This window comes from Gasterosteus aculeatus, chromosome 7 (genome assembly GCF_964276395.1).
Source record: "Gasterosteus aculeatus chromosome 7, fGasAcu3.hap1.1, whole genome shotgun sequence".
In the NCBI taxonomy this organism is placed as follows: domain Eukaryota; kingdom Metazoa; phylum Chordata; class Actinopteri; order Perciformes; family Gasterosteidae; genus Gasterosteus; species Gasterosteus aculeatus.
Window position 1 is genome coordinate 6,411,367 of NC_135694.1, and position 12,476 is coordinate 6,423,842.

Here is a 12,476-nt window from a genome sequence, read left to right on the forward strand (position 1 = left end):
ATCCAGGTAAAGTAAGTATGGGACGTTTTGGAAGACAATTTGGCTTATTCATTTTTCTTGTTACGGGATAGATGAAAGAGATAGATGCCACTCTCATGTCTGCATGGTAAATATGAAGCCACAGCCAGCTGGCGGTTTGGATTGGGATGTGCACCCACGCATCGCAACCATCATCACAGTCTGTGCAGGTGAGACGGGACGGCGGCCTGCTGCTGCTGCTTTACCGTTATTATCCCACTGCCACTCCATCTGTCAAATGTAGAGGCTCAGCCTACTGCGGCCTTCCTTCAACCGTTTTCATTTGCGCTACACGACAATCCTTGCCGAAGGAGCGTAAACCGGTTCCTGGTACACGAGGACAAGCTAATCGTTAACCCGGCTCACTGCCAGAATGTTGCACCGGGAGAAAGCACGAGGACTGGGCGTGAAAAGCTGCAGTGCACAGGAAGGAGAGGTGGACATTAGCTTGAGCTTGGCAGGGGTCCCGGCAAGCCTATGGGGTGTGTGTGTGTGTGTGTGTGTGTGCTTTTATCAGCGTGCTGATTGATGGAATGAACTCTGGGTCTGGGAAATTGATTCTAGCTGAGGCTGATCCCCCTTCACTTTCGGGCTTGCTGTCGTTGGCCGGCTATCTAAGTACGGCCTCCTCGCATCCTATAGACCGGGCTCCTCCCACTTGTTTTCACTCACTGATGTGTATGACTGCTCTCAAAAATTCAGGGAAAAAAACACTAGAAATGATCTTGTCCTCTCTGACTCGATGTCTCTTGGCACAGGTGAAGCTGTTGCATCATTTGTACATCTTTTCGCCTTTTTTTTTTGACAGTCTTTGAAAAATCTTTGCAGACTTCATGTTTAATATTTCATGAAATCTTCCCCCTCTTGTAAGTGGAGGGATGCGTCTGTATTTGTGACTGAGGGGTTACCTTCGTGTAATCTTACTCAAATAGCTGTTCTCTATTTATTTATCAATGGCAGAGAGAGGCAGACTATAAGAGGCTTAAAAAAGTCCCACAGCACTTCCTCAGTATAGTAATCAGGCTTCAACACCCAGTGCCATAAACATGCATTCTCTCTAATGGCCATGAGTGGGAGACTCCTCTTTTTGCAAAAATGTCTCAGAGAATATAAAAACCTCTCACTGACTTTGTCAACTCAGTAGACATTGTAAGGATGAGTTTAAGTTCTTCTTAAACACATCATCATATTTAATAACCTACCCTTCAATTAAGAGTGAATGGTGGATAGAGCAGTTAATGCTCTATCCACAATTGGAGAGATCAGTTGATGATTGACAGGTCCCTACCACAGTAGTCAGAGTTGTTTGTGTCGGTCCCGACAGCAACAGGCAAAAAGTCGCTAACTTGAGGCTTGAAAACTGCAACTCCCCCACCAGTGAGTGACATTACGATGACTACTTCCACTTCTTAATAAGAACTCAGCACAAGACAGTTTTATATTCACTATTTTTTTTCCAAAAAACCCAACTTGCGCATATATTTCCCATGAAAACCCTCGTAAATGTACCCCCAACTATTTTCTCATGCAACGAGAAAGTGGGTCCAAATGTTTGACTGCTACTGTACGTTCATGAGTTAGCATCTGGGATTGAGGAAATTACAGTGTGCGTATAGGTTTGTCCTGTATGTCTATTAATATAACTTAAATAATGTATAAAAGAAAGAACAATATAAAATCCATAGGACTTTCTTACACTAAATTATACATACGTGTAACATAAGCATGACATCCCAAGAGTGAGAGAAACCACAGAGACAGATTCAGGCAGAACCGTAAGTAACAGACAGATGACAGATGAACGGGTTTCGGTTATGAGGATGAGGATCGTCAGCTTTTAACAAATTGACTACCAGGGAAATGTTCTCATCTCGTTACATTCTCCAACGAGGAGCCTCCCCTCGTTTCGCCTGCTCTAAGGTCATCCTGCACTGTGACACTCCCCCGAGTCATCTTTGCAAGGTGTCATTTTAATGAGGGGCCAGAACTCAATATGCTCCCTGTATCCTGAAAATTCACTATCGCTCAGCTCCCGCTAAGCAGGGAGATATTAAATTTGCTCTATTATATGTTGAAATGGCCATATGCACGCATCATTTAATTGAAAGTCCCACACCTTCCGTTTAAAAACAAAATAAACGCCAAAGGAAGAGGTCTTTCAAAGCTCGCGTGTTTGACTCTCGCTACAACACGGATGGACATAATCACAGTAATTGGACCTTAATGTCACCGCCTCTGAACAAGCTGCCATTACTATAACCAAAAGGCACAGAAGGAAGGCCGCTATTTTCATCATGTTTGCTCAAAATCAAAAGGGCACAACAGAGAAACATTCCTCCGGGGGAAAAAACAGAATGTAGGCAGTTGTTCACTATATTGTGCGCTTTGCGGCTTTATCAGGGCCACATCGTTTTGGGTGGAGTTAATGAAATTAAATTGGCAATGACATTTGGCAGATATCAAGGCTCATGAACAATAGGGAAAGATTCCAAAGTCATCATAATGAAGGGTCATTTCATCTGCACAGGATAAACACACTGCTGCAGGTTGAACTGCTTGCAAATGTGCAATTCAAACACCAAATGAAACCGTTGAAACTCCCTAATAATCCAAACAAGATAAAGACCTCAGTGCCTGATGAATTAAAGTGTCCTCTTGTTTTTTAATCTCGTTTACCACTTAAGCAAGATAAAAGCCCTCAATCAGGCAATAATCACTCGTCATCTCAATGAGACATCCACCTCCAGCCCTGCACTTGATTTTGGGCCGTGTCCTCCTTCATCACAACCACAATCTGCCTTTCCCCAAAGTACCGTTCAAGTCTGTTTTCAGCGCCGTCCCTGAGCAGAGGGACAGCAAAAGCAGGTGCGCCGCTTATTTGCTTTGTATTCCTCTGCTAATCCCATTTATGTCAACCACCGGGACCCAGTCGGAGAAAACATTGCCCAATTTCCCTAATCAATGAAAGTCCCTCAAAGGCTGGCACCGTGTGCAGTCAATGCCTGTGTGTACCTAAGGCCACAGATGTTGCTCCATTATTCCAGTTCGTCAAGTGAAAGCTCCACACTGTGGGGGACGGAGGGGAGGAGGAGGTCCACAGCTGAGCAGCATGTACAGTTGTGCATGGCCATGTACCATACATCCTCAACAGATACTGCACTATTGGAACATGAGCCCAGATGCTGCAGAGGTGACATCTGGATGATTGGTAATATCATCTAGCGCCAAAAAATGCTCAGTGGACTTGTCCCAAATTTGTCCCCAAAAGTATATTTTTCTTTAAATTAAATAAAAATATATTATCATGCGTATAATGAAAACCTAGTAAATATTACACCTGTTAAACGTCACAACAAATGTGTACATAAATAGGACACCACCAGCCTTATCGTACGACCATCTCACACTCACAAACCCATCGGCACATGGAAGCAGGCTCAGCCATATGAAAGCATTCCAGTTGGACGTCATTTGCTCAATCAGTTGACTATACATAGCAAACGGCCTTCTGATATGCCTCAGAGGAATCGAGGCCGATACACGTTGCTTTACAAGAGCGCTGCACACCATGAATAGAAAACAACATCTGCCTCTGATGAGCAGGTTTATTGGGGCCATGTGCACAGCAGACACGGATGCCAATGTATTCCGTGGTTCTCTTGTCAAGGTAGGAATGATACTGATGGCAGCTAGTATATCGCCCCAGGGATGACAAGATAACCCAGAAGCCTGAGAAATAGCTGAGGGAAGCAATAGACACCTCCCTAAATTAGGACACACATGTATTATGCATCAGGGGGAATCATAACACGTCATGACTTTGGCTGACTTAGTAGTTAGAAGTTGAGTTGATGCTATAATGAGGTCACTTCTTTTGGCTCCGATTTTTTGACTGATGTTAACCACTCATATGGTTTATTTCACTAGAAAACAGCTGTGATGCTCTTTCTTTATAAATGGCTGAGACACACACAATAGATATAAGGCATTTCATATGGCAAGTTTCATGCTCATGCAAAACATGTTTTAGGGACAATATCACGACAAACTGTGTGCTTGCAAGGTAAAATAAGGACAAATTACATAACAAATGTGGGGATGTAACACTGATGTTCACTTGTTGGTATAGATAGAGAGAGAGAGAGAGAGAGAGAGCGAGAGCGAGAGCGAGAGAGAGAGCTGTCCACTTAAAAAGGTCAACTCTAATGATATGGTAATAATATGAAGGAATGGAAGGTGGGTACGTGGTAAAGTTTGGAACAAATACCTGAACATAAAATCGGCAAGAACGCTCTCTTTTCTGCAGCTGCAACCAAAAGGAAATGCAAATCGTTAGCAAAAGGTCATGGATTCAAACAATCCCCCTTGAATACATCCCCTCTGTTTGAAATACAGACTTGAAAGTAGTGAGAAAATTGCTTTCACAAATTGTGTGCAAAGTAGCATATGTACACAAATGATATGCTACCAAAGAAAAACACTTGTGTGTTAATTAGCACTGAAATGAGACGGACTAGACATTTGGGAGTACGCCTCTGACACTGATTCAAAGCTTTCTTTTATCATTTATATTTTTCACATAAGACTTTCTATGCAAACTCAGGAGAGCTGTTTATCATTTGAACCTCTGCCACAGTTGGAGAGTTAGTGCTGACAACAATTTAGCACACCTGAGAAATGACGGAACACTCGGGCTCAAAGAAACGCTGCCGGCACTCGGTGAAGAGCGGATGATTTTAATTGAGTTCTGATACAAGCAAGGTAGCTAACGGTGCTACTGTGCGGTTTGACGGCACCGATGCTAAATCCCATGCAGAAGAGTACCACCCCCCCACGAAGGAGCCTCTTCCTCATCACATCACAGCCCACTCTCCTGGAAACGCTCCCGTCCGTACCGTTAGCCGGCAACCCTTTGATCAGGAAAACTAAACTGATCTCACCGCTAGCCAACTCAATCCTTTCATTGTCTGCTGGCAGGAGGCATTGTGCTTCGCTATCGGAAAAGAAAAAAAACTTTAATCTTAGCTCTTTGCAGATTGTCTCAAAATGATTTGAGCTACGGAAGTAAACATCAGCCACTGGCAGAGCAGAGGGGAAGAGGCAAGGGAAAGATACCATTCGGACCATTTGTCTACGAGAAAAGCCAGAGCAACGTTGGACTATATTGAGGACAGAGAAATATGTATTACATAACAAATGAGTAATCCCACGGCCTTCTAGATCATCATGGATTTAAAAAAATAACCCCTAACCCCTTCCTTTTGCCCTTCACCCTGCTTTAAAAGAGAAGTTAAATATAAGCAATCACAACCACAGCAGTAGCCTCCAATTGAATGTTGCATTTTTACGAGAAAGCCTTTTTTCAAGAGGTATTATAAACTCTAGTTGCCCCTCTACGTGGATTTGTCCATCACAATCCTTTATGAGGACTTTTGGCCATCTTTACAACCTCCCCTCTCCATTGGAGAAAACTGGCACTAAAATCTCAATGGGGACATCTGCGTCCGCCCGGCAATCAAATAAAAAATAAAAAAAAGTCCCAGAATAAAAAAAGACGGTCGGCGAACAGGTGTTCGTGTTTTTCTACAAGTGAAGCCGCATTTAAATTAATGGCTGACATTTGGAAATTCACTAATGTTTGCTCTTCTGTCGGCTGCTCAACAGACAGAAAGCCTTATTTTAGATCGCTTTGCCTGAGTGCCCCTCGCTCTGCTCGACTGAATTGGGGAGTAAACCACATTTGATTCAGGTTCAGCAAAACCAGAAACACGCCGATTTCCCGCAGTTTAGATACAGCCCCATGAAAACGTACGCCGTCCCATTATTAAAAATAAAGTGGAGTGCATTTGGCGAGCATGACGTCGTCAAATGCACCACAGATCTTTTAAAAGTGGATCAAAGTTGAATCAATAGCGGAATACACGGTACTCGTGTAAGGGATGTGTCGGAGCTGTTGACGGCCCACATGGAAAGGGAAATCATTTCATCCGGCAGCAATACGATCATTAAAAGGAAAACCTACTGCTCGGGTCTGACAGGGTTGAAGTTTTATGTTAGCTAAGCCTCACAAGTTTGAAAAGGTTTACGTGAAAATGCAGACTTTAAAGATTGGCACTGGCCACCTTGTTGAGGCTGCGCGCTGCGCTGTCTTTGCCGCCCGGCGTGAGGTTCCTCAGCTGCACGTCGAGGAGATCCACCAGCTGCACCATGGCCTTCACTGTGAAGGTGATGTCTCCGGCCTGAAGATTGCGCTTGGTTTGTTCCGCCAACTCCCTGGCAACGACCGCAGCGGTCTCTCCGGCTCTCAGCTGCGAGAAAGGACAAACAGAAGCACTTAAATGTCTGGACTGGCTAACGTGTATTTCCTCTGCAGAGGAACAAACAAGCCGCATAACCTTTTTTGTTTTTTTCTTCACTGTACCATTGTTACAATGAAAAACATGACAAATTGCTCTGTAGAAGTATGTGACCCCTTAAAATGAATACCGTTTAGCCTGTACATTTCCCCCCGACGGCTTCTATAATGCACACAATTAATGAGTTAAGACGGTCGTCAGCTGAATGTACACACTGGGGCTCATATTGTATCCAGAGGCAATTTGGAAATGGGCTATTGGGGCGATTTCCCCAGATCCTTCCCGGGAATTAACATTTTTTTCCGCAAGCACCACATCAATTATGATTTGCGAGTGTTGCCCTTTTGTTGTTGTGAGACTTAAAACAAGGTTTGCTTCATAATGTTTTCGACACCTTTCAAGGAATTGTTTAAAGAGTGTAGTAAGAATGCCTTTCTGTCTCCAGTCTCATTTTGTTCTGCGTCGTATTTTTCCAAAAAAGAAGCTTTTACGGGATACGTGATGTTTACGCTCCGGCAACCCGACGTTACCAGAGACCTTTTTGCTTGACGTGCGCATCCATTAGTCACATCTGTCGGGGTATTTTGCTATAAAGCAGAAGAAAGGACAGTGCCCCATGGCTTTTTTTATTTTATTGGAGAAACTTGCCAATATCTAACGTGCGAGCTATGGAGGCATCTGCTTATTGACTAATGAGGCTCACCACGAACCCTGAAAGGTTTGCTTCCGAACTTCATACTTTCCCCAGTTATTTATGCTGGCTTTCAAATGAGTTCGTACATACCGTATCAACCCAGCTCTCTGTACCTATTAATGTGCAGCGGTGCCCCTTGATGTCTACCATTTCTCACTTGTAATTTATGTGTCTCTGCTTGCCAGACAGTAAATAAATGGGTCTTAACAACTTAAAAATAACAAGCAATTATTTCCACTGCATTGCCATGTTTCTTTTTCAATTAGTATTAAATGCATTATGGAAAATAAAAGACTTTGATGAGTATAAAAAAGTCAAAGTCAACAAATGAGACCGATTGATTCACCGTACCAAAACATTTTTTACACGTCTGGAACCATAACACAAACCATATGTAATAGTTTGTCTCAACTCAGAACGCTAAATTAATTTGTGCAGTGGACTTGAATAAATGCCAAACAGCCTTTTGGTGTGATGTTGTCTTTAAAAAGGTCTGGCCCCTTCAGCATTTTACTAAAAGACTGGGTGTGGTGGGATGAGCCTAAAAACTGCCGTTACGCCGACGATACGGCCCTATACGGATTTACTCTGGCATCACCTGCTGTCACCGCCTGTGAGTTTATTAGCCGAGCCAATTATGCTGCTTAAATTGGTCTTCGCAGAGAGGTGAAAGCAGGGGATCTTGTCTTTGGAAAATGTTTTCCTCATTTCCCTCTCTGCTCTTCTCTCTTAATGAGAGCTGGGGATGCACAGCAGATAGCTGAGTTTTCTGTCTCTCCCTCTCTTTCGGTTTATCTGGTGTCATTTCATTCCCTTTTTTTGTCTCTACAGATCCCTTCCTCATTTTGTCTACTGAACCATCTGGTAATGAGCAGAGCCACATTCAAGACAATGGCTAAAGATATGAAATAACAAAGTGCCAGATGGACATTCCAGATCTATGAAATGTTAATCTTCATTAAATACGCCCTGTCTTCACGGAGTAGTAGTGTGACTCGCTTATAAAACATTAAATATTCTATGAAGCAATGACACAGTTACTGTTCAATCCATGCAACAACATAGCAAGCCTTAAAGCGACCTCAGGAAGCCATTGCTCGAGTTCATTTATGCTAACAGCCGCCTGGAGTGCAGCTTTATTGCGGCCTTCAAATGAACACAAATGCACCTTAAATTTCTCTCCCTTATATTTTGTTCCCCAGCAGCCATCCTCCATCCAAATCTGCAAAACTGCTGTTTGTTTAATGGGCCGAGCTTTGTGCTGTTGAGTACACCCTAAGTGTTATAACATGCACGCCTCAGGGCCCTGTGAGTTTAAGGGAGAACATCGCCAGCAATTCACAACCTGGAACCCTGATCCTCACTTGCAGCAAGACCCCCCTCCCCCCCCCCCCCCCCCAACTCATCCCCTTTCTATTTTATTCCATTGCAGATTTGAAAATAGGAAGCTTTATATGAGGCTTTGAATAATAACCTGTCCGTAGAGGACAACATACAAATGGTTAACGCTTGAAAAATAGGTAATGCAAATTACTGGTGCATTGTGTCGAAGGACAGAAAGTGGTCTGCATCAGCTGTGGCCCAACGCAGTCCACTAGAGTAGAGCGCTGTGGTGCAGATTCACCCTGCGCCCCCTTCCAACCACTGTAGCCCAACACGAGCATTTACCCTATTATTAACTGAGCCCTCTGCCTAAGCCCTAATAATAATTGAGTAGTTAGGAAGAAACAATGGACAAAAGGGACAACACATGTTTGAATTAAAGCTGTTAAAGCAGCAATGTTGGTTTATATTGTGAGCGAGGTTAAATTTTTAGTGGAACCTGGCGAAAGATATAACATACTTCAACGCCTATAAATACGAGTTTTCATATAACTGTATTCCAAAGAAAAACACAAAAATTCACCTTTTAAATCAACCAACTTTGTATTATTACCCTAAGTAGCACATGTTCTGCTTATTATATCAGCTTGGTACCTTCTGGCTGATGAGTTGGACCCAAGGGGAGGTGCAGTTGCTGAAATTAGGTCCCTGGGGGTCCCAGTACCCCTCTGGACCGACGCACACGTATGAGGCCACACCTAGAGAGAGAAGAGAGACAGCGGCTTAGTGAGCGCAATGACAGCTCAAGTGAGGCGACCAACGTGTTTGTTTTTCTATAAAATGTCTTAAGAGACTATCAAAATTACACACATTTTATCATTTTTCCCGCTGCTTATATACTGGCCATTGCATTCAGTCTTGTCATCTAATGGCCAATTTCTATGTTGAGCACTTTTCTTATTTGCATAACTTGTTGAAACACAACTGTGATTTCCCAAAGAAGCACAATTGTTAAGTGATTAAATTAATGGGTGTAGCGAAATGTAATTGGATGGTTTTATCTTATTGGGATTAAAATGAAGTTGCTTTACTTGAGGCCAGCCAGGTTCACCCAGACGGTGTATGCGTTTAATCATTGAAAGTCAGACAGTGTCTGCATGTTGCAGTTCAACTCTTGCATGAGAAAAATACCGCAAATGAGGTGCCAATTAAGTCTGCCATTGTGGAATTCATCACGAAAGGTCAATTAAGTTGGTCTGAGAAAACGGTCTGTGCACACATTTGAGAGTGTTCCATCTGGACTTAGGAACAATAACACCTCCGGACATTGATTCAAATTAAACAGTGGGACCATCATCTATGAAGGCTCTCTATATTTAACTCTATACCTTCAACCTCATTATAATAAAAGAAAACTTTTAAACTTACCAACCAACACAGTTTGTGGAATAATCCAATGCCTGCAATGTTTAAAAAAATTATAATTCTGTCTGACTTGCTCTACCAAGTATTCCATGCTGACATTTAATTGCCCTTGCTTGTGCTTGTGCTTAGAGGGTGTGTTGGCGGGTGACACGGCCGGCATTAGCGGATATAAAATTTGATTGACATACAATTTCCTCCACCAGTCCACCTTGGACAGCCTCATGTTTGATGGTTTTATCAGATAAGGGACTCTGTATTTCCTCCTATATTGAGAGGCGGGAGAAGGAGCATGAAAGTAGGAGGGAGAAAGAGTGGGAGTCAAGACGGGTGTATGGGGGAAAAAGAGCGGCAGTGAGCGAAGTGAGGTAGATAGAAGGAGAGCTCGAGGAACTTTCAAAGACTGGCAGAGTCGCGTTCTGCATTGGCAGTGTCGTCTGAAGAGCAATGGCTTTGAAGAATGTGCCGAGAGGAGGTTGGGTATGTGTTCCTCTTATCTTTCCATATGACGGTGAGGTCTCAACGGGTGCTGGTGTTGCCCATTAATGAAGCCTGTATCTGTGTGTGTGCGTGTGCTGACTGATTAAATTAATCGATTATTTTGAGGATATGACGTTGCACCACAATCAAGGAGGACTGGCACTATAAAATAATAATTAAAGAAAGGTTTTAGACAAAGGCATATTTTACAATTCAACATATCTCATTTGTATTACTTCTTATTTGGGTTTTTATTGTGAGTGAATAACACTCAAGTCTTTGTTTCCCTGCTTACTGAACTGTATATCTACAACAATGCATCTTCTCTGCGATGTGATTCCACCAGACCTGCAGCAGCGCCCTGCTTGTACCTCTGCAGAGTACGTCCATGTGAGCACTACCAATACATGTGTTCCATTCCTCTCATTGAACATTGAGGCACTACGGAGTTGCTCTATTATTGGAACTGACAGCAGAAACGTACATTTGAAAGGTTTCTAAGTTACTTTACAGTTAAACTTGAATTCGATTGGATTGTGGCACAATCTTCATCAATATAAAATCAAAGCCTCTTTGCCATAAGTGTCCAGGTCCCATTAAAATACAAATGTCCGGTTGATCAGCACATACATAGACATTTCTACATCCTGAGCGAAAGCTTTATATCTAAAGCAGATTATATCTTAAAGCGGACTTGACTTCATTCTCTCTCTCTAAATGAGAGTGTGGACGTCCTCACAGAGTGACGGAATAAAGCATCATGTCTATTTTGAAGACCAGTCAGGTTAACCTAATGGGACCTTGGAATATGGTCTAATGTCCTGATGTCCTGTGTTGGCGCCAACAATGAAAACAATACAATAAAAAGTTCACTGCCAAGATCAAAGGAAATAATTTACGTTATAAAAACTAGCTACTGTTGATTTTCTGATTTTCGTAGAATTGGTTATTTGCATATATTTGTAAAAACTTTGAAAAAGCTACCACATCACGAGTGATACATTCAATGACAATGACTGAAGGACTCTCAATTTACTAGTCAATTTAGGTTACAACTCTCACGTTTAGGAAAGAGCTTTAGGAAGTGAAAGAAAAGGAGCTTGGATTTTAGTAGCTATTGTGAGGCGCCCTCACCCTATACTCTATCATGACTGCCCCTGATACAGTACGTCAAGGGAAATATCCACTATGTGAGTACACTGGAGAGCTCTGCATCCCACATGGCCTCAAAAAATGCCTTAAAATCCCCCAAGTAGAGGTTGAGGGTGTTGCTTGGGAGAAGAACTTCAGGGCAAACATGTTTTAGCTTTCCATTGTCACAATTTGGATCCACAGAAATGGTGGTTGAATGGAATGCCCTCATTTCATCTTCCATAGCACCAAGGGCCAAACTACTAAAAATAGGACTTTGGAGACCCCTGCAATATTAAAATGAAAAAAATTCAAAACCACGGCACCTGTGGTTCCTGGTGGACAGGGCATCGTGGCCACCATGCCCTGCTTGGTCTTGGGCCAGGAGATGTCCATCATCACCAAGGGGTTGCAGTTCTCTACCCGGATTTTGGGAAACTGCGAGGAAGGCGGCGCCTTGTTTTCGTCTTCCGGGAGAAAACCCTCCATAGACGTCTGGACAGGGGCCACCACCGTGGATGTGGTCCGGGGCCACAGGGCCATTGCATTTGTTGTGGCGGGCATCTTGGTGGTGGTGGTCCTGGCTGATGTGGTTGTCATGGTGCCGGTGGTCGGTCGAGTGGTGCTCCTCGTTGTCATGGTGGTTGGGTCCATGTACACCATTACAGAGGACGACGTTTCTGGTAAATCAGAAAGAAGCAACAAAGAGGAAATAGATGTTAGGAAAAATGCAGTTTCAAAAAGAAGACAGAGTAAATGTCTCTCTTTTTAGGCACACCTTATTTATGCATGAGGGGGGGGAGGCAGTGTGCACGCAGCGGGGGCTCTGTTCTTTGCTTCTTTTCCACTTGTCAGTTTAACAGTAGATAGTTAGGAGAAGATCAATTGGAAATGGCAGGTGTGACTTGCCCGGGCGTGCAAGGCGTTTAGTTTTGGACCCCCGCTGGCTGAGCTAACAGACGTACACAGCTGTGCAGTATAAGGGGTGATGTTGACGAGGGCATATCTCTGCGGGTCAATAGCCGGGTGTTGTAGCTACATGCTATTTCTGG

General features: G+C 43.3%; 1 protein-coding gene across 17 annotated transcripts in view; it reads right to left on the reverse strand.

Moving 5' to 3' along the window:
* Positions 1 to 12,476, reverse strand: part of LOC120822056 (adhesion G protein-coupled receptor L3) — a 189,397-nt gene that overhangs the window by 45,495 nt on the left and 131,426 nt on the right. For 14 of the 17 annotated variants that reach the window (XM_078106244.1, XM_078106254.1, XM_078106260.1 and 11 more), the window contains 4 exons: positions 11,751 to 12,104; positions 9,046 to 9,149; positions 6,141 to 6,326; positions 4,286 to 4,324 (listed from right to left, as the gene is read on the reverse strand). In XM_078106244.1, the coding sequence (XP_077962370.1) occupies positions 4,286 to 4,324; positions 6,141 to 6,326; positions 9,046 to 9,149; positions 11,751 to 12,104 (683 nt within the window). The remainder of the gene's footprint in view (positions 1 to 4,285; positions 4,325 to 6,140; positions 6,327 to 9,045; positions 9,150 to 11,750; positions 12,105 to 12,476) is intronic. The other 3 variants (XM_078106255.1, XM_078106250.1, XM_078106247.1) reach the window with 1 other exon arrangement.